The sequence below is a fragment of the Cervus elaphus genome, chromosome 5, assembly GCF_910594005.1.
Source record: "Cervus elaphus chromosome 5, mCerEla1.1, whole genome shotgun sequence".
Lineage (NCBI taxonomy): Eukaryota > Metazoa > Chordata > Mammalia > Artiodactyla > Cervidae > Cervus > Cervus elaphus.
Window position 1 is genome coordinate 120,708,990 of NC_057819.1, and position 23,486 is coordinate 120,732,475.

The 23,486-nt window shown below is 42.0% G+C and overlaps 1 protein-coding gene across 1 annotated transcript; it reads left to right on the forward strand.

Annotated features, from left to right (window-relative positions):
• The first annotated feature begins 1,342 nt into the window (after positions 1–1,342).
• Positions 1,343–21,187, forward strand: MILR1 (mast cell immunoglobulin like receptor 1). The gene is made up of 9 exons (XM_043905052.1): positions 1,343–1,597; positions 5,745–6,014; positions 11,973–12,257; positions 14,361–14,471; positions 19,376–19,465; positions 19,984–20,040; positions 20,167–20,235; positions 20,837–20,917; positions 21,052–21,187. The coding sequence occupies exons 1-8, from the start codon at positions 1,360–1,362 to the stop codon at positions 20,887–20,889; spliced, it is 1,173 nt and encodes a 390-aa protein (XP_043760987.1). The 5' UTR covers positions 1,343–1,359; the 3' UTR covers positions 20,890–20,917; positions 21,052–21,187.
• The last annotated feature ends 2,299 nt before the right edge of the window (positions 21,188–23,486 follow it).

The window sequence follows — 23,486 nt, forward strand, 5'->3', positions numbered from 1 at the left end:
TGGAAGAGTGGGTGCCTGGGTAACTTTTACTGTTGGGAGGAAATAAAGGCCTTTTACAAACTGAGGGCTAAGATGATTTGCTTCCAGACAGTGGCAGCAGACAGAGAGGAAGTGGGGGTGATGGCAGCAAGCTCTGGGCTCTGTTCAGACCCCCAGTGGTGTGGGGTGGGGCATGACTGACCACAGCAGGCTGGGAACCTGGAGAGCCCAAGCAAGGAGCCCCTGGAGCAAGTTAAGACTGGAGATTGGATGATGTTTTGGAAGAACCTGCACGCAGGCAGGGATGTGTCTCCCCCACGGAGAGGGCGCCTGTCCACAAGAACACAAGAGACCTTCAGGGTCAACCCTGAGCGGCAACAAGAGCCAGTAACCTGGGAATTCCCTGGCCGTCCAGTGATTAGGACTCTGCACGTTCACTGCGGAGGATGCAGGTTAATTCTCTGGTCAGGGAACTAAGATCCCACAAGTTGTGCAGCTTAGCCAAAAAAATACAAATAAATTAAGAAAAGAAAAAAAGAACCAGTAACCCAAGTGGCCCAGCCCAATCACAACCCCCACCACTCAGGAACCCCTCACCCCCTTTCCACTCTCCACTTCATGCTGGTGACAGCAAAATATGCATCCACTTGGCAGAGTCAGGAGAATTCTCGATTGGGTAGAAGTGAATCACAAGCCACTTCAGGGTTGTAATCTAGACACACTGAGGCTGCTGGGGCCCTGGAGAAAATTCAGAGTCCCAGGTTTCATCCCCAGGAAGCCTGGAGCAGGGCCTAGAAGCCAGCGTTTAACACAGTCAGGCATTTCTACTGCCGTGTTTCTCTGTGACTCTCTCTAGACAGTCAATATTGCTCCCCAAGACTAAACCAAACCTTCCACTAACTTCCTTTTGACCCAGGGTGAATCCAAAAAGGGATGATCAGGTGGGTTTGCATAAAGACAGTGTTGCTGTTGTTTAGTTGCTAAGTAATGTCCGATCGTTTTGTGACCCCATGGACTATATAACCCACCAGGCTACTCTTTCCATGGATTTTCCAGGCAAAAATACTATAGTGGGTTGCCATTTCCTTCTCCAGGCAATCTTTCCCACCCAGGGATTGAACCCGGGTCTCCTGCATTGGCAGGCAGGTTCTTTACCACTGAGCCACCAGGGAAGCCCGTAGTGGCAACACTTTTTTTTCCCCACTGTCCGATTCCCTGCCAGCCTGAATTAGAAGCAACCTGCCACATCCCTCTCTGCCTACAGTGCTCACAGAGGCGCACAGGGTCACACCAACCAGTCATCTCACATCAGGCTAGTCCATACAACTCCGATTTCTTTAACTTGGTCGAAAAAGAGGAAGTTCTCTCTATGATTTACTGATGGGAGGCAGGGTGGCCATCAAGACTCCTTTGCCCTCCTCCCCGATTTCATTCAAGAGAATGTGGGGCTATTTAAACAAGCTCTTCTTTGGGGCATTTTTCTTTTTGTCACTTACCATTTCGAAGCTTGAATCTCCAAACCAAAACGCCATGTGGAAAAAGAGTTTTCTCGTGTTCCTTTTCTCTCTTTCAATTCAAAAGGTTGCACTGGATTGTGAAAGAATGAGAAAAACAAACGGTAAGTTTCATTTACTTCTCTGTTGTACTTAAGCCGCTTTCACTGAAACGATGAGACAGTCAGCTTTAATCGTGTGCCGTCATGAGCAGGTTTCTCTGTGCTTTTTGATGAACAACCAGAGGAGAGTTTTTCCACTTTGTATTGTTTGTTTAAAATGAAGTGATTTTAGGGAGGGAGTCAGAGAATCTTTCCTGAGACTAAGAAACAAAATGTTGAGATTGTTTTTTTTAAACAATTAAACGGTTTTTTCTTTCTCTGTTGTTTTTTCAATAGAAAATCAACACACAATCGTTGTAAAATAATTCAGGCATCACTAAAAACATATCCTGGGAGGCAGTTTATCATCATAGAGCCAGGCTGTTGTGGTCCTAACCTTGTTTCTACCCTTTTCCAGCTGGTAGTCTGGGCACATGATGAAAACGACTTTAAGCTTAATTTCTATCCTCTGTGAAGGGGGGAAAAATAAAGGCACCTCCCTGGGAGGGCTGTTGTGAAGACTGAGACAAGCCGTGTCCCTCAGCACAGAGCCGAGTGCATGGAGAGCCATCAGTAAATGCTAGCCCAGGTCGTGGTTGTTACTATACTGTAAAAGGTGAACGTTCTGCTATAAATAGATCCCCTCAGTCCCTCTCCCATCTCTGTGTCCAGGAGCAACCACTATTAACAGTCCTTTCTGCTCCAATATCAAAGCAAACAAACTCTTCTGTGACCTGTTCTTTTTAAAATTAACACGTCCCAGACATCTTCCTAAGAGGAAGTTGTAGATTTAACTCCCTTCTTTTCAACAGCTGCATGGCATTTCACCATAGGACTTAGTCATAATTCATTGAACCATCATTCCCTTATTGGCTGTTCCATTTTATTCCTTATCATAGAAACAGTACTGCAGTAAACATCCTTTGTGGACACATGAGCGTGTGAGAGTTCACGTAGGATAAAATCCTAGAAGTGAAACGGCTGGGTCGAAGGCCATGTCCATTTGAATTGTTACAGATAATGCTAAGTTGCCCTCCTAACACGCTGAACTGGTGCATGTTCACCAACGCTGACCACGGACATGGGTTAAGTGTGAGACTCTCACCCTCTCTCTCCCTCTCTCCGACAGTGGATACAATCAATTTTTTACATTTGTGTCAATCTGATGAGTACAAAAATAATATCTCAATGTTGTTTTAGTTCGTGGTTGCCTCATCACTCATAAAGCTGTGTTTCTTCTCATGTTTGTTGACTATGAAAGCTCCAGCATGCCCATATAAAGGACATTTAGGGATGGCAATCTGGCTGGAAAGAGAGGTGAGGTCTTATCTTGAATCTGAACTTACATAAGACTGAGAAAATACTAATTGTCCAGATCAAAGTGTAGATTGCTGGCGTTTTTGAGGGGTCTAAACCCCTCCTCCACCCAAGCCATTCCTCGAACACTATTTCTTCTTCTGGGAATTACCTATTCATATTATTTGACCATTTATTTGATTGCCTTTTCCTTATTAATTTGCTATTGGTTTATGTATATGAGGGCTTCCCTGGTAGTTCATATGGTAAAGAATCTGCCTGTAATGCAGGAGACCTGGGTTCCATCCCTGGGTTGCGAAGATCCTCTGGAGAAAGAAATGGCAACCCACTCCAGTATTCTTGCCTGGAGAATCCCATGGACAAGAGGAGCCTGGGCAGGCTACAGTCCATGGAGTCCCAAAGAGTCAGACATGGCTGAACGACTAACACGTTTATCTTATGTATATTAAAAGAATCCTATGCTTGTTTATGTTTTAAGTACTTTCTTCTAGGCTTTCACTTGTCTTAATTTTGCCATGGAGGAATTTAAAGTTTCAGAATAGTTATTTCTTTCAGTCTTTTCTTTATGGTTCCTATTTTGTGGGTCTTACTTGGAAGACCTTTTCCAACAGATGATATAAAAACATTTCTGTGTATTTCTCTTAATTCTTTTATAATCTTAAATTTTAACATTAGATTTTCTGATGAAGATTATTTCTTCCCTTGACATTTTAAATAATAAAATTCAAACATACAAGCTATCAGAGATGGACTAGGATTGTGGCAAAAAGATTCAGAAGGCCATTTAGAGAGGCTATAAGAATAAAATAAGTGTAATAGGTTGAGACACATCATATACGTTTACATCTATGAGTTCACAATGATTCTTAAACAAAAACAACGATAATAAAGGAAAAACATCTCACTGTTATAAGAGTTTCCTCACTCTTATATGAGGAAACCAACTCATTATTTTTTAAAATTGGTCAGTAACAGAAGAGAATCAAGCATTTATCCTCCCTTTTCTATACAAACCGAACTACAGTGTAACCAAAGAGTTGACAAGGGTATTTCTCTTCAGATAATTACGGGTTATAAATGAAAAAGAACTGGTATAACCCCATTTTGCAACCTCTAATGAAATTATCAGGGTGCACATGTGTTCTCAGGTGTGTGTCTGACTCCTTGGGACCCCACGGATTGTAGCCCTCTGTCCATGGAATTTCCCAAGCAAGAATGCTGGAGTGGGTTGCCATGCCCTCCTCTAGGGGCATCTTCTTCACCCAGAGATCGAATCTGCATCTCCTGCCTCAGCAGATGGATTCCTTTACCACTGTGCCACCTAAGAAGCTCAATGAAATAATGCTTCTGGGTAACCATTGTCAAAGCCTGCTAACAAACAAAAAAGAGAGATAATCAGACATTATGTGCCTCCTAATGGAAGTACATCTACCCCCTAAGTTGCATTCCTGCTAAATAAAAGCTAATCTGAACTTCATCGAGCCTCGGGACAGGAGATGAACATGGTAACGGAGCACCATGCGAATGTAATTAAAGAAATCCAGACCATGGAAAACACTTCAGAACAAACAACTTGCTATCTTCAACAGATAAAGTGCAGGGGGAATAAAAGAGACGGAAAGATCTATCGATGAAAAAAGACATAAGAAACATTTCAACTAATTACAACAGACCATAATGAATCCTAAAAGAAAAATCAGACAGTTGGGGGAATTTGAACAGTAACTAGATATCTGGTAATATTTTTTAAATATTGCTAATTTTCAGGTGGGATAATGGTATTGTTATTTTTACCAAAGAGTCCTTACTTTTTAGAGATAAAAACTATTAATACGAATGTCCTCCAACCAAAGATCACTGGAGACACATGTGTAGTTGAACAAAGGTGGTTTTGAGGGAAAATGTGTACCATGGGAACAAGCGAGAGGGCATCCTTGAGTAAGATTTGTTTTAGGTAACTTGGAGGAAGATTTAAGGCAGCAGGATTTACTCTGAATTGGATTCTCTCTCTCTTTTTTTCAATTTATCTAGTTTCCTGACCAGGTATCAAACCGGGGCCCCCTGCATTGGGAGCATGGAATCTTAGCCATTGAAATCCCTGAATTAGACTCTTTTAGGAAATGGAAACAGCGACACGGTTGGGCATCTTAGTAATTCTCATCTGATGACCAGTGTGAGACTGATGCATGAAGCAGAGCCCCCAAGGCCAAGGCTCTGGGACAACCTAGACGGATAGGGAGGGGAAGGGGGTGGTGGGGGGTTCAGGATAGGAGGATACATGTGTAAGCTTTGGCCAATTCTTGTTGATACAGGGCAAAAACCATAACAATATTGTAATTATCCTCCAAGTAAGATAAATTAATTAATTAAAAATAAAATAATCTTATCTGAAGGATAAGCAGTGCAGGCAAAAACCGTGACTGATAAAGAAGCAGCTGTCAACCATACTAGCCAGTTTAGAGGGGTATTTGGCCATTTTTGTGTCTTAGACAACGTCCATCTGTGTTCAGACAGGAGTCATCTGGTCTTTTTTGTCTCGATCTAATATGGTCATAGGGGGGCCTTGTCTGGTACACACATAGGGTGTACCAGTGGCCAGTAAGTTCCAAGCCAGAAGAAAAGAGCTTGGTGAGGTCACCCGTCTCTCACTGGAAGAGGCCTCTGGAGGTGCCGAGACTTCCTCACACACTGTCCAGCCTGGATGCGCGGGCAAGAAATGCCCCCCACCTCTGGGAAGTTCACCAGGAAAAGAGGGTCCCCACCACCTCGACCCACAAAATGTGGGTTGACAACCACGGGGTTATTATCATTGTATGGTAACAAGGACTTTCTCTTGTGTTATTTTGTTTTCCAGAATTCCCTTCTCCAAGTTTGCACTCACAAACGGACACAGTCATGCGGGGTCAGAATGTATCTCTATCGTGTTTCCAACAGAACAAATCACTAGAGATCACCTATTTTTTGTTTCGGGATGAGAAATGCCTGCAAACCCAGGATGGAAAAGGTGAACCCGTGACTTTTAACCTAACAATCTCAGAAGCCCAGGATCTGGGCCCCTACAAATGCAAAGTCCAAGTTGCTAACTGTGCAAAATACAGTCATCCATTCAACTTCACATTTGTCGGTAAGTGGAACGCTTGTTACTAGGGGCCCTGTGTTTCCTGTTCTAGGGTGGACTCTGTTCTGCTGGTTAACACTCTCTCAAGATCCTAGCATACATGTCATTGAGATCTTGTTTAAGAAACAAGATCACTTGTTTCTTCATAATTCCATTTCACTTTCTCTCCCAAAGACGTTTAGTCATTTCAGATGATAATAGGCTGATGGCCTAAGACTAAAAGTCTTACATCAACAGTTGAGAAAGTTGTTGAAATCCTTTCTAAATGCTTTACTCTGGATTCTTGTCATATAGGCACACACACAAAAAAGACTTTTTCTCTAAAGATTCAAGTAAGAAGTCTTAGAACCAGTGTTGAACCCCGTGGCAAGGGTCTTCAGAGCCCCAGACTTTCCCCAGCTCCTCTTTACGACGGCCATCGGCCAGCATTCTTCCTGCCCAGCCACCTCTTTCCCTCCCCTTCCCCCGCATTACCCACAGCTTGTGGGATCTCAGTTTCTTGACCAGGGCTTGAACCCAGGCCACAGCAGGAAAAGCCCATTAGGCCCCCAGGGAACTCCCCAAGCACATTTTCTCTCCCATCTTCCCACCCCAAGCCTCTCACAGCCTAGCATTAATGGCCTCATCCATGATAGTGACCTTGACATTGGACTGCTGGGCGAGGGAGAGAGGGTTTCCAGGTAATATGTGTACCTGGAGTCTTCCAAACAGAGGACCCCTGACTTACTGATCAAGTATTTGAATGATTCTCTGGTTCTGTGCTCTCCAGCATGGTAGCCACTAGCCACATGTTGTTATTTAAGTTTAAATTCGTTAGTTAAAATTAGGTGAAATTAAAAAACACAGTTCCTCCATCTCATTAGTCACACTTCAAGAGCCCAGAAGCCATAGGTGTGGTGTGGCTGTTGTATTAGACAACACAGACACAGAACACATCCGTCATCACAGAAAGCTCTATTGGATGCCTCTACTCTAGGTCAATGGTTCTTAGCTTTTTAGGTTATAACCATTTTAACAATGTAATGATAGTGATGGATACCTTCCCTGAGATGTTTTCATGAGACTACCGATGCAAACTTCTGCATAAGACTATAAGGGATGCCATGGACTCTGGGTTAGAGCCATCTCAGGGACTCCAGTGGCACTACAGTGGTTAAGACTACAGGCCTTCAGTACAGGGGGCACAGGTTCGTTCTCTGGTCCAGGAACTAAGAGCCCACAGCAGCCAAAATTTTTTTTTAATTAAATTAAAAAAAAAAAACAAGAACCAACCATCTTAGGATAAATTTGAACACAAACTCAATTGAAGCCGTAACTGTAAAAGAAATGTAAAAAGAAGACAACCATGTAAACAAGGTCTAGGATGTGGTACATAATGTGAGGGCAGTGCCGTAGCTGATAATATTCTCTGATGGTCAGATTCCTGCTGGACTGGGCAGTCTGGATTTGCAGAAAAAGCAATTCAAGGGGCATCAGGGTACCCATGTATACCTCTAGCTTCCTGTGCAAGGCTGAAGCCTTAAATCAATGGATTTGGAAAAAAAACAACCCAGTCTTCATTTCCTGAGCATCTGTCCCACAGATAGGTGTACAGTCTTCCCACATCCTGCCTTCAGAGTAAATGCACTCGTTTCCTGCAATGTGTTTCCAGCAGTAATTACACTGCCTGATAGAATTTTTTATAGATTATAAGCCTGTATCATCTTCATTTAAGTCAGACTAACATCTATTGAGTGCCTATCCCATGTGAATAACTGTCTTGCATGCTGCCAGAGTTTCGATGATACCTAAATCATGATCTTGTTCCCAACTCAGTAGGGATATGAGCCATGAATACAGATTCATTCATCTTTGATCCACTCATCGAATATTTAATGATATGCCCGATGTGCCAAGCCCTGGTTATACATTAGTTCCTGCCTTGGTGGAGCTTATAGTCTAATTGAGGTGGCATGAAACCCAAGTACCCAGTCAAATAAATTCATAATCACAAACTGTGTTGACGGTTATAAAGAAAAAGAAACTGGCACAGTGATGGAGAAAAGTTGGGGGGTGGATGGTGAATGGGGAGTGATTTCCTTAGAAAGGGTAGTTGTGTGCATTCTAAATCAATTCAGTCGTGTCCAATTTGACTATCGACTGTAGCCTGCCAGGCTCCTCTGTCCATGGGGATTCTTCAGGCAAGAATACTGGAGTGGGTTGCCATGACCTCCTCCAGGGGAATCTTCCCGACTCAGGGATCGAACCTACATCTCTTAACATTTCCTGCATTGGCAGACAGCTTCTATTTTTTGACTGCCCAGGAGTCTTAGCTGTGGCATATGGAGATCTAGCTCTCTGACCAGGGATTGGACCCGTAGAGTCTTAGCCACTGGACCACTAGGGAAGTCCCGCCAGATGGGTTCTTTACCCCTAGCACCACCTGGGAAGCCCAGATAAGATAGTTATGGAAGAAAAAAAAAGAAAAAAAGATAGTTATGGAAGGACTTTCTAAGGGGATGGCATTTCAGGGGACCCCTGAAGGATGAGAAATGATTTGCTACAGTGAGAGAAAGAAGGCTCTAGTCAAAGGACAATATCCTGTGCTGGGGGCTCCACCCTAAGGAAGAACTTGGCTGTTGGGAAGGGTGTCATATGCCACTGGTATGGCTGGAGGTCAGATGCGAGGACCGTGACCTCAAGTGAGACTGGAAAGGGGAGGGGAGAGCCAAGTCAGGCCTATGACCCCATTTATCCTCTTTGAAGTTAATTCTTCCTGGGTGGGGCAGGGCAAGGGTAGAGGCTGGGGATTGGCTGGGAGGCTTTTGCAGTCATCCAGGAGACAAACAGTGGGGAGATGGAGAAGAGTGGACAGGGTCAGAACAGACTTTGGAGGGAGAAACAACAGGGCTTGCTGAGTGATTAGGTTTGGAATCATAGGTAGTAAACATGAGGAAGGAGTCAAGAATGACTCTCAGGTGTCTACTGTGATCAGCTGATGAACAAGGAGTGGTGTCATTTACTGAGAGGGGCAAAAATAGAAGTTGTTCAGTGGGTATAAAATTTTGGTTATAGTTAACAATGCTGTACTATGCACTTAAAAATTTGTTAAGAAGGTAGATCTCTACAAATGACCCAGTTTCATTCATTTTTATGACTGAGCAATATCCCATTGTATATATGTGTACCACATCTTCTTTATCCATTCATCTGTCATTAGACCTATCAGTTGCTTCCATGTCCTGGCTATTGTAAACAGTGCTACAGTGAACATTGGGGTACATGTGTCTTTTTGAATTATGGTTTTCTCCAGAGAAGTCCAGTAGTGGGATTTTGGGGTCGTATGGCAATTCTATTCCTAGTTTTTTGAGCAAACTCCATACTGTTCTCCATAGTGGCTGTATTAATTTACATTCCTACCAACAGTGCAAGAGGGTTCCCTTTTCTCCACACCCTCTCCAGCATTTATCATTTGTAGACTTTTTAAAGAAAAATACTTATTTATTTATTTGGCGGCATCAGGTCTTAGTTGCAGCACATGGGATCCTTGTTGCATCGTGCAGGATCTTTCATTGTGGCGCACAGATTCCAGAGCCCTTGGGCTCAGTAGTTGGGCTCCTGGGCTTAGTAACCCGGTAGCACATGGAATCTTAGTTCTCCAACCAGGGATTGAATCTTAGTTCTCCAACCAGGGATTGAATCCACGTCCCCTGCATTGTAAGGTGGATTCCTAACCACTGGATCAGCAGGGAAGTCCCTATAGTTTGTAGAGTTGTTGATGATGGCCATTCTGACCAGTGTGATGGACCTAGAGTCTATCATACGGAGTAAAGTCAGAAAGAGGAAAAAAAAAATCATGTATTACTGCATATATGTGGAATCTAGAAAAACGGTACAAACGAACCTATTTTCAGGGCCGGAATAGAGACACAGAGGGAACAGATGTGTGAATGTGGCAGGGTGGGATGAATTGGGACATCGGGATCGATGGTGTGTGCTCTGCCACGTGTAAAACAGATAGTGGGAACCTGCTTCATGGCGCAGGGCGCTCCGCTCAGGGCTCACCCTAGAGGCGTGGGACCGGGGTGTGCTAGAAGGGAGGTCCAAGAGAGAGGGGCTGTGTGTATACATAGAGCTGATTCACTTCATTGTACAGCAGAAAATAACACGTGCTAAAGCAACTATACTCCAATTTATAGCACAGCGAACCCTACTCAATACTCTGTAGTGAGCTCTATGGCAACTGAGAGAGTGGATACATATATATATATAACTGATTCAGCTTGCTATAGAGCAGAAACTAACACACATTGTAAGTCAACTGTAATCCAATAAAAAATAATTAAAAAAAAATAAGGTAGATCTCATGTTCTTAGCACAAAAGAACGAAATGAATGACTGAATGAAAACATTTTTTAAAAGAATATAATTTTAATAATGTTTATCTACCTACCAATTGATTCATTAACTAGCAGATTAACTGGAGTTCAGTTTCAAGAGGTTATGCTTGAGGTGGCCAGGAGACATTCAAGTGGATCATGAAATAAGAGGCAGAAAAAGTAATATGAGGATGGGATCAAGTGCTGGAGGAGACAGAAGAGGGAGAACTTTCGACTGGAGGATTTATGAAAAGTTTTATGGGGAAGGTGGCATCTGAAAAAGCCCTAAAGGACTCCTTTAATTTAAAAAACAGAACTGATTTATGGAAGAGTTACAACTCCCTTCCCTTGATCACAGTGATGCTGTGATGCCCTTTACCAGTCCTTTTACAAACTCTGAGGGAAGTTTACATCTTTCCACTAAATTTAGATATCAACCCTTATTCTAGTTTGAGTCATCTTATCTCAGAGAGAAGTCCATGCTCTCTGCTTCATCATGAATACTTCAATTCCTGAAAATTGCAGGAAGTAGATTTCAGGAAGTAGTTTTTCTTAGGAAGAACAGTCTATTGATGCTATTCCCAAACAAAGTTGCTCTTTGAGGCTCCCATCCCTGGGTACCACTCTATCAAGGATGCTGCCACCGGGATTCCTGCTCAGGGGAGGGAGGGATGGAGCAAGAAGACTCTAATTTGTTAGTTTCTTTCCTTTGACTTAGACAATGAAACATGTTTCATTGTTTCTGCACCCAGTTGTCAAATTGGCACACTACTGTTAAAAACAAAAGTATCTGCTTGGGAGTTGGCCCTGGCTCTGCCATTTATTAGCTATGCGGTCTCTGAATTTCAATGGACTCATCTGTGGAATAAGCATAATGCTGTCCACCTTGTGTGCTGCTGTGAAGTGAACCAAGATAACGTGGGTAGTGACCCCAACACATGAAGGATACTCATTATCTTTCTTTCCCTATAATCCTGTTTCATTAAAGCACTATATAACAAATTACAGAGCTGGATTCTCCCATGAAGTATGGTATGATCTGACAGAGCCTACCAGACTCACTCGTTTCTGGTCAAGAATTTCCCTTAACCCTATTTATCAGGGTTACTTCCTGTTTCGGGGAGGAACTGGAAGATAACTGAACAGCTGAATTCTACAAATGACAGTACAGTGAGAAAAGATGGTATTTTTAGATTTCCTTGATTTAAAAAAAAAAAAACTGTTATCTTACAAGGATTAGGACTAAAAGCACCTCTCAACTACATACTTGAAGCTGGATCTTTGACAAAATTATACCATCAACCACAAACAAATGGTGAATTATGATAAAAGGCAAGCTTGCACTCCAGCTCCTCAAAGCAGAGAGGATGCTCTCCACTCTCTGGCTTTCTCAGAGCCTGGTTCATGCCAGGATACACGGGGTTAACCACATACCTATTGATCTTTCCCCATGGAGCTTCTTGTGAGCAGTTTGACTTCACAAGAAGGGTGTCTTTCATATTTGGGTGAACAGCCAGGAATAGAGTAGGGCTTCCATCCATGTTTGTGGACGGAGTGAGGAAACCCAATCCGCTTAGCCATTTAACGTGCACTTTCATTTTTCTAGACCCCGTGACTGCACCAGTGCTGAACATTAGCGTCATTCAAACAAAAACAGACCGATATATAGCGCTAAGCTGCATCTCATTCAACGGTTCTCTGCCCATCGATTATATTTTTTTTGAAAAAAACATCACCATATCACCAGTTATTTCCAAGAATGTAAGGAAGCCTGCTGAACTTAACATAACCGAGAGTAACACTGCAGAAGTGAAAGAGTACAGGTGTAAAGCTAAAAACAGATTGCCTGACCATGCAAAATACAGTCAACCTGTCAGCATACCCTCAACAGGTAAGGGCTACCTGAACTCGTTCAACAGGGTCTGGATTTACTTCCAGAAACTGCAGCCTCTCCTCTGCCCACCATTTCCCACTTTGCCTACCTGCTTCTAAGTGCTTTTCCTTCCGTAGGGTCCATATGCTCTGATGTGGCTGCTTTCTGCCATAAAGGAACCATAGAAAAGCCTAGAGAGTGGGGCAGGAAGCGACCTTGTAGTAAGACTTCCTGAACTGAGTCTGTTTCCTGCTCAGGTTCTAAGCAATCACATTCGAATTTGTAACTCTCTTTGTTTTCACTTTCTTTTTTTAGGCACTATTTTCATTTATTTATTTATTTGGACCATGCTGGGTCTTCATTGCTGCTCACGCGCTTTCTCTAGTGGCAGCAAGTGGGGGCTACTCTTCGTTGCAGTGCACGAGCTTCTCATTGCAGTGACTTCTCTTACTGCGGAGCACAGGCTCTACGCACGCGGGCTTCAGTGGCTGCAGCACGAAGGCTGAGGAGTTGCGCTGCTCTGGCCTTAGTTGCTCCTCGGCATGTGGAATCTTCCCGGACCAGGGATCGAACATGTGTCCCGTGCACTGGCAGGCGGATTCTTAGCCACTGCACCACCAGGGAAGTCCTGCATCTCTTGAAGCTGCTGGGGTCTCTTGATTTTCTTGTGCTTTTTAAAATCGTTAAAAAAAAAACAACTCACTTCTAACACCAGTACCTTCCTGCTTGGCTGTTGAATGCCCTGCTGCTAATGCTTGGTGAATCTAGATTTCTCTACTGGGGGCAAGAGCGGCTCCTGTCCCAGTCTTGTGTTTCAGAAGGCGCTGCCTGGATTCTTCTCAACCACACACTTTCCAATAAGCTTCCCATAAGCCATAGGGATGCCTGCCTGGACCTTGTATCTCTACTTTTCTGTACCTCACTCTAGGTTCCTAGACCTGAATTCCCTACCCCATCAGATCAGAACCCACCTCCCAGGGCCTATGCACATCTCTTTCCCAGCTCGTCCACCCAAGGGCAGGCCACCGTGAGGATGTGAGCACTCCTGGACTCAAGCCAAGCGAGCTGTTTGTGGGGGTCAGGGACGACATTTGGCCATGCAGGCAGGGGCTGTCTATATGTTTGTCAGGTTCCTTAGGGCGCGAATCAGAGCCTGGGTGGGATGGGACCAGGCCAGAGCTAGAGCCAGTTCTCTTTATAATGTCATGTTTCAGCACAGAACTCCGAGTCTGAGAATTCCAGATTTAAACCTACCCTTAGAGATGTCCCTGGCCGTCTAGTGGTTAAGAATCTGCATGGGTTTGATCCCTGGTCAGGGAACTGGGACCCCTCATGGTGCATGGCCACAAAATTTAAAAAACAAAAACCTGGCCTGATGAAGGGACACTGGTCAAGGCGGGAGGAGGAAAAGAAATTAGGTTAGCAAGGGTAATAGGCACACAAGGGCATTAAACACCTCATCCTCAGACGATCAGAGCCCACATCTGGGTGTTCAGTGAATTCTAACAAGTGAGGCAGCCTGTTGGAGTCAGGCCCCAGAGTCAGCCTTTTGCCTACAAATCACTGCCTTCCATTCACTAGCTGTGTGACCTTAGAAAAGTCACGTACTCTTATTTAATTGTAAAATGGGAACTTTACTTAATTGAATCTTATTCTACTTAATTGTAAAATGGGAATAATACCAATGAGATACATAAGGCAATGCACATAAAGTGCTTAACACAATGTCTGCATATAGTCAATAATAAGTGACAGTTGCTGGGTAACATAGATCGTGCCAACATGACTAAAGACTTTGCCTGACAAATGGCCAGGCTGTTCTCAGATTTATGACCCTAATTATGTAGACAACAATCTGTCTGTTAAATGCTGTGCTGATTTTTTTCCTTTGTAAATGACCCTTGGTGGAAGATGGACTTGGTATGACTTTTAGAACTTCATTGACAAGTTAATTCTCAGGTGCTGCAGGTGTCCACATAGGGCAGAGACCCAGGGTTCATGGTATCTTGACTAACTTGGCAGACAGTCATGATCGATCTTTCCAGAACATTCCACAATTCAGTATCATTGGAAAAGCAGGTTGTGCAGTGACCAGTGAATGCTGTCTTCTTCTTCTTTCAGGAGGAGACTGCGGTCCATTCTGCCTGCAGTTCCTGCTTCCGGGGTTATTACTGGTGCTAATAGTAATCATCCTAATTCTAGTATTTTGGATGCTACCAAAGTACAAAGCAAGTAAGTTCCTTAGGAGCTTTGCCATTGTTTTCCCTGGTGGCTCAGACAGTTAAGAATCTGCCTGCAATGCAGGAGACCCGGGGTTCAATCCCTGGGTGGGGAAGATCCCCTGAAGAGGGGAATGGCTACTCACTCCAGTATGCTAGCCTGGAGAATCCATGGACAGAGGAGCCTGGCAGGCTATAGTCCTTGGGGTCACAAAGAGTTGGACACAACTGAGCGACTAACACTTTCACTTTCCCTGGATTTTGGAGACAGACAGCAGGGGAGAGGGTAAGGAGGAAGGGAAAGGAGAATCAGAAATAGGACATGAAGAAAATGAAAAGAGAAGGAAAACATGCAAAATGAGAAGATAACGAAGAACTTCCTGAACTGTTCACATTTAGCACAGTTCTCTTTCCTCTGGTGAAGCCTTCCCTATTTAGATTGCTCGTGGGCGTGTTACCTGTGCGTCACATGGGGCCCCGTGCTAAGAAGACATTTTAATGCTCTGCTGTCATTGTCTTAAAATTTGTAATACCTTTTAACCTTTTTTTTTAATTTTTAAAAAATTCTTTTTCAAAATTGTAGTAAAATATGCGTAACAATAGAATTTACCACCTTGGCCATTGTTAAGTATACAGTTCGGTGGCATTAAGTACATTCACATTCCTGGGCTACCATCACCAGCCATCCACTTTTTCACTTTGCAAATATGACACTGTGTGCCTGTCAAACAGTGTAAGTCCCTATTAATTTCTCTCTCCTCCCAGCCCCTGGCAGACACCATTCCGATTCCTGTCTATGAATCTATTTTAGAAATCTCATGTAAGTGGAATCACACCATATTTGTCCTTTTGTAGGTGGCTTCTTTCATTTAGCACAATGTCCTCAAGGTTCATCCATGTTGTATACATGTCAGAATTTCCTTCCTTTGGGGGGACTTTCCTGGTGGCCCAGTGGTTAGGACTCTGTACTTCCACTGCAGGGGATGCGGCTTCAATCTGTGGTTGGGGAACTAAGATCCCACAAGCCTTGTGGTGCAAAAGATTTTTTTTCTCCTTCATTTCAAAAGCTGAATAATCAGTTATATATGTGTGTATATGTATTATACACACATAAGTATATATACATAACACAAACTTTGTTTATCCATTCATTCATCTGTCAATGGACTCTTTCTTCAGAAAAAATTCCCAGAAGTGGAATTGCTGGATTGTTTTTTTGTTGTTGTTTTTTTTGAGACTCTTCCATACAGTTTTCCATAGTGGCTGCAACAATTTACATTCCCACCAACAGTGCATGACAGTTTCCTTTAAGATGCATCCTTGTCAACACTTGTTACTTGTTACCTTTTTGATGGTAGCTATTCTGAGATGTGTGAGGTGGTATCTCTGTAGTTTCAATTTGCATTTCCCTGATGATTAGTGATTTCGAACATCTTTCCATGTGCCTGCTGGCCATCTGTATGTCCTCTTTAGAAAATGTCTATATAATTCCTCTGCCTGTTTTTAAATTGGGTTGTTTGGTTTTCTGATGCTGAGGTCTATGAGTTCTTTGTACATTTTGGATATTAACTCCTTATCAGACATGTCATTTGCAATATCTTCCTTCATTCAATAGGCTGCCTTTTTGCTTTGTTGATAATTTCCTTCACTGTTCAAGCTTAATGTAGTCCCGTTTGTTTATTTTTGCTTTTACTTCTCTTGCCTGAGGAGATAGGGCCAAAAAAAATATTGCTAAGACCAGTATCAAAGAGCATACTACCTATGTTTTCTTTTATGTGTTTTATGGTTTCTGATCTCACATTTAGGTTCTTAATCCACTTTATTTTTGTAGATGGTGTGAGACAGTAGTCCAGTTTTATTCTTTCACATATAGCTGTCCAGTTTTCCCAATACCATTTATTGAAAAGACTATCTTTTCCTGACTGTATATTCTTACCTCCCTTGTAAATTAATTGACCATATAAGTAGGGGTTCATTTCTGGGCTCTCCAGTCCGTTTCATTGATCTATGTGTCTGTTTCTGTGCCAGTCCCATACTGTTTGATTACTGTGCCTTCAAAGGACAGTTTGAAATTAGAGAATATGATACCTCCAGCTTTGTTCTTTCTCAGCATAGGTTGCTTTGTGTTTCCAAACAAATTTTAGAATTTTTTACCTAAGTCTGTGAAAAATCCCATTGTTAATTTGACAGGGATTTCATTAAACCTGTAGATTGCCTTGGGGAGTACAGCCATTTGCAATATTAATTCTTCCAATCCATAAGAATGGTATATCTTTTCATTTGTTTATGCTGTCTTCAGCACAAACAGCACTGATGAATTTCCTTCATCAGTGTCTTGTGGTTTCCCAAGTACAGGTCTTTTACCTTCTTGGTTATGTTATTCCTAGGTATTTTATTCTTTTTAGTACAGATAGGATTGTTTTCTTAATTTCTCTTTCAGATAGTTCATTGTTGGTGTATAGAAATGCAACTGATCTCTGTATATTATTAATAATTCCATATACTGCGGCTTTAGCTGAATTCATTTATTTGTCTCAATAATTCTAGTTCTTTGGTGGTGTCTTTAGGATTTTCTCTATATAGTGTCACGTCATCTGCAGTGACAGTTTTACTTTTATCTTTCCAATTTTGATTCCTTTTTTTCTTCTTGTCTGATTGCTGTGGCTGACTCCCAATACTATTGTGAATAAAGGTGGCAAGAGTGAGCATTCTTGTCTTCTTCCTTATCTTAGAGGAAATGCTTTTGGCTTTTCATCACTGAGTATAATGTTAGCCATGGGCTTGTTATATGTGGTCTTTATTATGTTGAGGTATGTGCCCTCTGTACTCACTTTGTTTAGTTTTTATCATAAATCGATACTGAATTTTGCCAAAAGCTATTTCTGCATCTATTTAAATAATCATATGGCTTTTATTCAATTTGTTAATGTGGTGTATCACACTGATTGATTTGTGGATATTGAAATACTGTGTGGTATATCACACTGATTGATTTGTGGATATTGAAATGTCCTTGTATCTCTGGGATAAATCTCAATTGATCATGGGGTCTAATTCTTTCAATGTATTGTTGAATTTGGTTTGCTAATATGTTGTTGAGGATTTTTGCATCTACATTCATCAGTGATATTGGCCTGTGGTTTTCTTTTTTTTCTGGTGTCTTTGTCTGTATTTGTTGTTTGGGGTTTTGTTGTTGTTGTTCATTTTGGCTACACCAGGTCTTAGGTGTGACACTTTGGATCATTTTTTTTTTTTTTTTTTCAGTTGCATCATGTGGGATCTTAGTTGCACCACGAACGATCTAGTTCCCTGACTAAGGACTAAACCCAGACCCCCTGCATTATGAGCTCAGAGTCTTAGCCACTGGACCACCAGAAAAGTCCCTGTCATTGTCTGGCTTTGAGATCAGGGTGATCCTGGCCTTGTAGAATGAGTTTGGAAGGGTTCCTTCCTCTTCAATGTTTTATACAGTTCACCTGTGAAACCATCTGGTCCAGGATTTTTATTTGTTGGGAGTCTTTTGATTATTGATTCCATTTCATATTGAGTGGTAATTGAGCTGTTCATATTATATATTTCTTTCCGAGTTAGCCTGAGGAGACTGTATATTTTAGGAATTTATCCATTTATTCTAGGTTATCTGTTTCATTGGTGTGCAATTGTTTATCATAATCTCTTACGACCCTTTGTATTTCTATGGTTATCAGCTGTAACTTCTTTCATTTTTTTTTTTAATTTCTTGGACAATATAATATGGAATTTACTTCCATGGAGAATTCTCAGTGAAGTTCTTTAAAAGCATTCCTTTTTTTTTTTTTAACTGAAGGATAATTGCTTTACAATGTTGTGTTGGTTTCTGTCACACAACAATGCAAATCAGTCATGACTATATGTACATCCCTCCTTCTGGAGCCTCCCGCCGATTCCCTACTTCTTCCATTTTTTATTTTATTTATTTGAGCCCTCTTTTTTCTTGATGAGTCTAGCTAAAGGTTTATCAATTTTGTTTGGCTTTTCATAGAACCAGGTCTTCATCAATCTTTTCTACCGTTTTCTTTTAGTTGTTATTTCACTTATTCCTGCTCTGATCTTTATTATTTCTTTCCTTCTAACTTTTCTTCTTTCCTTTGGGTGTAAAGTCAGGTTGTTTATGATTTCTCTTGTTTCCTGAGATAGACTTGTATTGCAATAAACTTCCCTCTTAGGGCTGCTTTTGCTCGGTCCCTTAGATTTTGGATGGTTGTGCTTCCATTTTCATTCATCTTTGGGTATGTTTTTTTATTTCCTCTTTAATTTCTTTAGTGACTCATTGTCTGTTTGGTAGTATATTATTTATCCTCCATGTGTTTGTGGGTTGTTGTTGTTGTTGTTTTGGGTAGTTTTTTTTTTCTTGTAGTTGATTTCTAGTCTCATATGTTGTGGTCAGAAAAGATGGCTGATATGACTTCAATCCTCTGAAATTTATTGCATCTCATGCATTTTTAAAACTGGTCTCCTCTTCCTACAAAAATCTGAGGATCTTATAAAAGTGGAATTAATATTCTTGAGTACTTGCCAGGGCTAAATGGAACTCAGTTGGGTAATTTAGTAGCTCTTGCAGATATTAAGACGCTTTTTACAGGTTATTCTTCTCAGTGAAGGAAAGAAAAGATATCTCTGACCATCTCAAGCACAATCTGATAGGCAAAGGGTGTTATTTGCAGATCTGAGAAAATAAATCAGAAGGACTCCTGGCTTGAAGAAGCAGATGCTATGGTCTCCTAGCTGAGCCCACGATTTCCCTTTAATAGACAACACTTTAGGCCATCTGAGGTTATTCTTCCAGAACTTTGGGGAATTCTGCTCCATAGAGGAGCAGGGGGAAAAAAATTGTGGCTGAATTGGTTTATTTTAATGATTCTGCACCAACTTACGTAGGAAAAGCGATGAAAGATAGTGCACCCAGAGTCTATGGAAATACACCCATGGAAGCTGGAATATATGCAAATATCTGTGAAAATCAAGCAGGTAAGAGAATTTTGTTTGAGAGTTTGGTTGGTTTGGGGTTTTTGTCTTTTAAATTTTTTTAAGGTCATACAGACACATGGGTAAAATACTGAAGAAGCTGAGTATAGTGTCTCCCTCCTGCCCCAACACTCAATCCCACTTTAAAAATCCTTCTACAGATATTTTATGTGTGTTTTAGCATCTAAGTAAATGGTAGCAATGGTAGCATGCCATAGATATACCATTCTACACCTGATTTTTTTAGTTAACAACGTATCTTGGAGTTTGGTTTTTTTAAATATCAGTTCAGAATGATCCACACTGCGTTCCAATCACTTTTACGATCACTTCTTAAAGCTGGCATCATTTACTGCTTTATGGTAAACAGACCCAGCGCCTTGGCCAACAGTGAGAACAACCCAGCCAATGCTGATGCTGACTGAGGGCCAGCCTGTTCCAGGCACAGTGCTAAGCGACTTATCTGCTCTGTCTGGTACAAACACCACTAACTCCCAAATGATATCATCCCCATTTTACAGATGAGAAGCCTGTTCCAGGCTTAGAACCAAAGCAATGTGTTTCCAGTGCCCAAGATGGTAAGTTTCTGTGCAAAGTCCAGAAGCAACATGCCATTGTAAGGGTAGCTGACTAAGCCGCTGCCCTCAGGAGATCAGATATTCGGACCATAGACCCAATAATTCTGTTTCTTGTCTTTTACCCAGGGGCTGAATACTCCCAGGAGATACATTATGCTGCCCCCATGTTCCAGCAGGTGGCACCAAGAGATCAGGGTGAGCCACAGTTTGGGATAGGAGACACTGTTGAAAGGGGTCAGTGGTTTCTGTGACGCCGTCATTAGCTTTAGGAACCCAAGGATGGGATGAACGGGGGCAACAGACACACCCTAGGAAACCAATAGCAACCAGCACCACAGCGCCTAATAAATTTCATCAGGACGTGGGTGGATGGGGAGGAGGAAAGGATATGGTAGGGAGTGTATCACATAAAAAGAAATCCAGAGAGAACAATGCAAGTGCACCTCTAAAATGCTTTCAAGAATAAATCACATAATGTAGTCCAGGAAAGAAAGACAGTTAATACTTGGTTTTATCAGGCCCCCCAGCTACCAAAATAGAATTTTAAAAGAGCTTCTATAGATATATATCCAAGATTGAAGGCAAAAGGAGAAGAGGGCTGCAGAGGATGAGATGGTTAGATAGCATCACCGACCTAATGGACACAAGCTTGAGGAAACTCTGGGAGATGGTGAAGGACATGGAAGCCTAGCATGCTGCAGTCCACTGGGTTGCAAAGAATCAGACATGACTTAGCAACTGAACATCAACAACAACATCCTAAGTTTACTGAATTATTTTCTCTTTTATGTTACAGAAGACAGTAATAATTCTAAAGGTGGATATGTCTATTCTGAACTTGTCTTCTGAGATTTAAAGATGTAGGCTACATCTCAGGGTAAGATGCTTTTTACAAAGCTGATTTCCATAAAGAAAAAGCAAACTTGATTGATACTTTAAAAAGTTTCACCTGGTTACCCAAAGTGACTCACTGTTTTTCATGCTTAAACACTATTCCTTTGGCTTTTGCAGGTACATACAATCCTGTCATCAGACAAGAGTTTTGTTAGGTGGGATCCTGACTGACAGTGTTTACATGCTTTTGCCATTTTTTGGCAAGGACTATTTCCCCCATTTTCACACCATTTAATAAAGAATAATTTTTTGACTACTGTGTTCTTCTTCTTTTTTGTTTTTATTAGTTGGAGGCTAATTACTTCACAACATTTCAGTGGGTTTTGTCATACATTGATATGAATCAGCCATAGATTTACACGAATTCCCCATCCCGATCCCCCCTCCCACCTCCCTCTCCACCCGATTCCTCTGGGTCTTCCCAGTGCACCAGGCCCGAGCACTTGTCTCATGCATCCCACCTGGGCTGGTGATCTGTTTCACCATAGATAATATACATACTGTTCTTTCGAACATCCCACCCTCACCTTCTCCCACAGAGTTCAAAAGTCTGCTCTGTACTTCTGTGTCTCTTTTTCTGTTTTGCATATAGGGTTATCATTACCATCTTTCTAAATTCCATGTATATGTGTTAGTATGCTATAATGTTCTTTATCTTTCTGGCTTACTTCACTCTGTATAATGGGCTCCGGTTTCATCCATCTCATTAGAACTGATTCAAATGAATTGTTTTTAACAGCTGAGAAATATTCCATGGTGTATATGTACCACAGCTTCCTTATCCATTCATCTGCTAATGGGCATCTAGGTTGCTTCCATGTCCTGGCTATTATAAACAGTGCTGCGAGGAACATTGGGGTGCACATGTCTCTTTCAGATCTGGTTTCCTCAGTGTGTATGCCCAGAAGTGGGATTGCTGGGTCATATGGCAGTTCTATTTCCAATTTTTTAAGAAATCTCCACACTGTTTTCCATAGTGGCTGTACTAGTTTGCATTCCCACCAACAGTGTAAGAGGGTTCCCTTTTCTCCACACCCTCTCCAGCGTTTATTGCTTGTAGACTTTTGGATAGCAGCCATCCTGACTGGCGTGTAATGGTACCTCATTGTGGTTTTGATTTGCATTTCTCTAATAATGAGTGATGTTGAGCATCTTTTCATGTGTTTGTTAGCCATCTGTATGTCTTCTTTGGAGAAATGTCTGTTTAGTTCTTTGGCCCATTTTTTGATGGAGTCATTTATTTTTCTGGAATTGAGCTTCAGGAGTTGCTTGTATATTTTTGAGATTAATCCTTTGTCTGTTTCTTCATTTTGCTATTATTTTGCCATTTTTTGGCAAGGACTATTTCCCCCATTTCCACACCATTTAATAAAGAATAATTTTTTGACTACTGTGTTCTTCTTAAGTGCATCCTGGAAGCTTACGACAATCATCTCCCCATCCCCATGTCCACTGAAGCTTCAGAAGCAAACACACAAACCAAAGACCATGCCTGAATTCCAAAACAAAACTCGGTGACCTTGAAAAGGTGTCTGAAGAAAACAGCCCCTGCAGTCACCTCTGGAGAAAGGCAAGATCACTCAACGAGTACACATTTATTATCCACGACCACTAACATCTGCTCTTCGCTTCCGGAAGCCTGCAAGTTCATTTCTATTGATTCCCATGGACTTTCTCAGTCCTCAAGATTTAGCTCATGTCAGAGGCGTGCCTTTGTGTGCTGCATTTCCGGTCAGCTCTCTGCCAAGAGGACAGCCCAGAGTTGAGTTGGGGGAGAAGAAAGAAATGGATTAGTTTCCCAGGATTGCTGTAACAGATTACCACAAACTGCTGACTTAAACCAACAGACATGTATTTTCTCACAGGGCTTCCCTGATAGCTCAGTTGGTAAAGAATCCACCTGCAATGCAGGAGACCCGGTTTGATTCCTGGATCAGGAAGATCCGCTGGAGAAGGGATAGGCTACCCACTCCAGTATTGGTGGGAGTGACTTAGCACACACACACAGTAGATTCAGGAACTACCGAGATGATCCAGGTTGGTCTTATCTTGAGATTCTTAACTTATTAATTATACCTTCAGAGACCTTTTTCTCAAGTAAGGTGATATTCACGGGTTCCAAGTGTTAGGACTTATGGGGGAGCCTCCGTTCAGTCCACTTGAGGGGCAAAAATATTTCTGGTTCGAATCTCTCATCCCAGGAGTTATAAGTGAAGTCCAATAAAGCCAAGAGGCATTTCTGGGGTTCTGGGCACAAAATAACTTGGCCAAAATTGCTCCACTCTGTTCTTCTTCTGGGGGAGTTGCCTGAACCTCAGTCTTAACTATTCTCAACAATGGACTTCTGACTAGAAAAATCATAGTTATCAGCTAATTAGACGCTAACTCTGTAACACCCTTGGGGCCGGTATTATTAACCTGATTTTACAGGTAAGGAAACTGAGGCTTAGTAGTTAGGGGTAAGTAATTTCACAGGGTCATCCCCAGCTTGGTAAGTGCTTGAACTGGGACTTAAATCCACTTAAATCCCGCACTGGCTGCGGGAATGCATA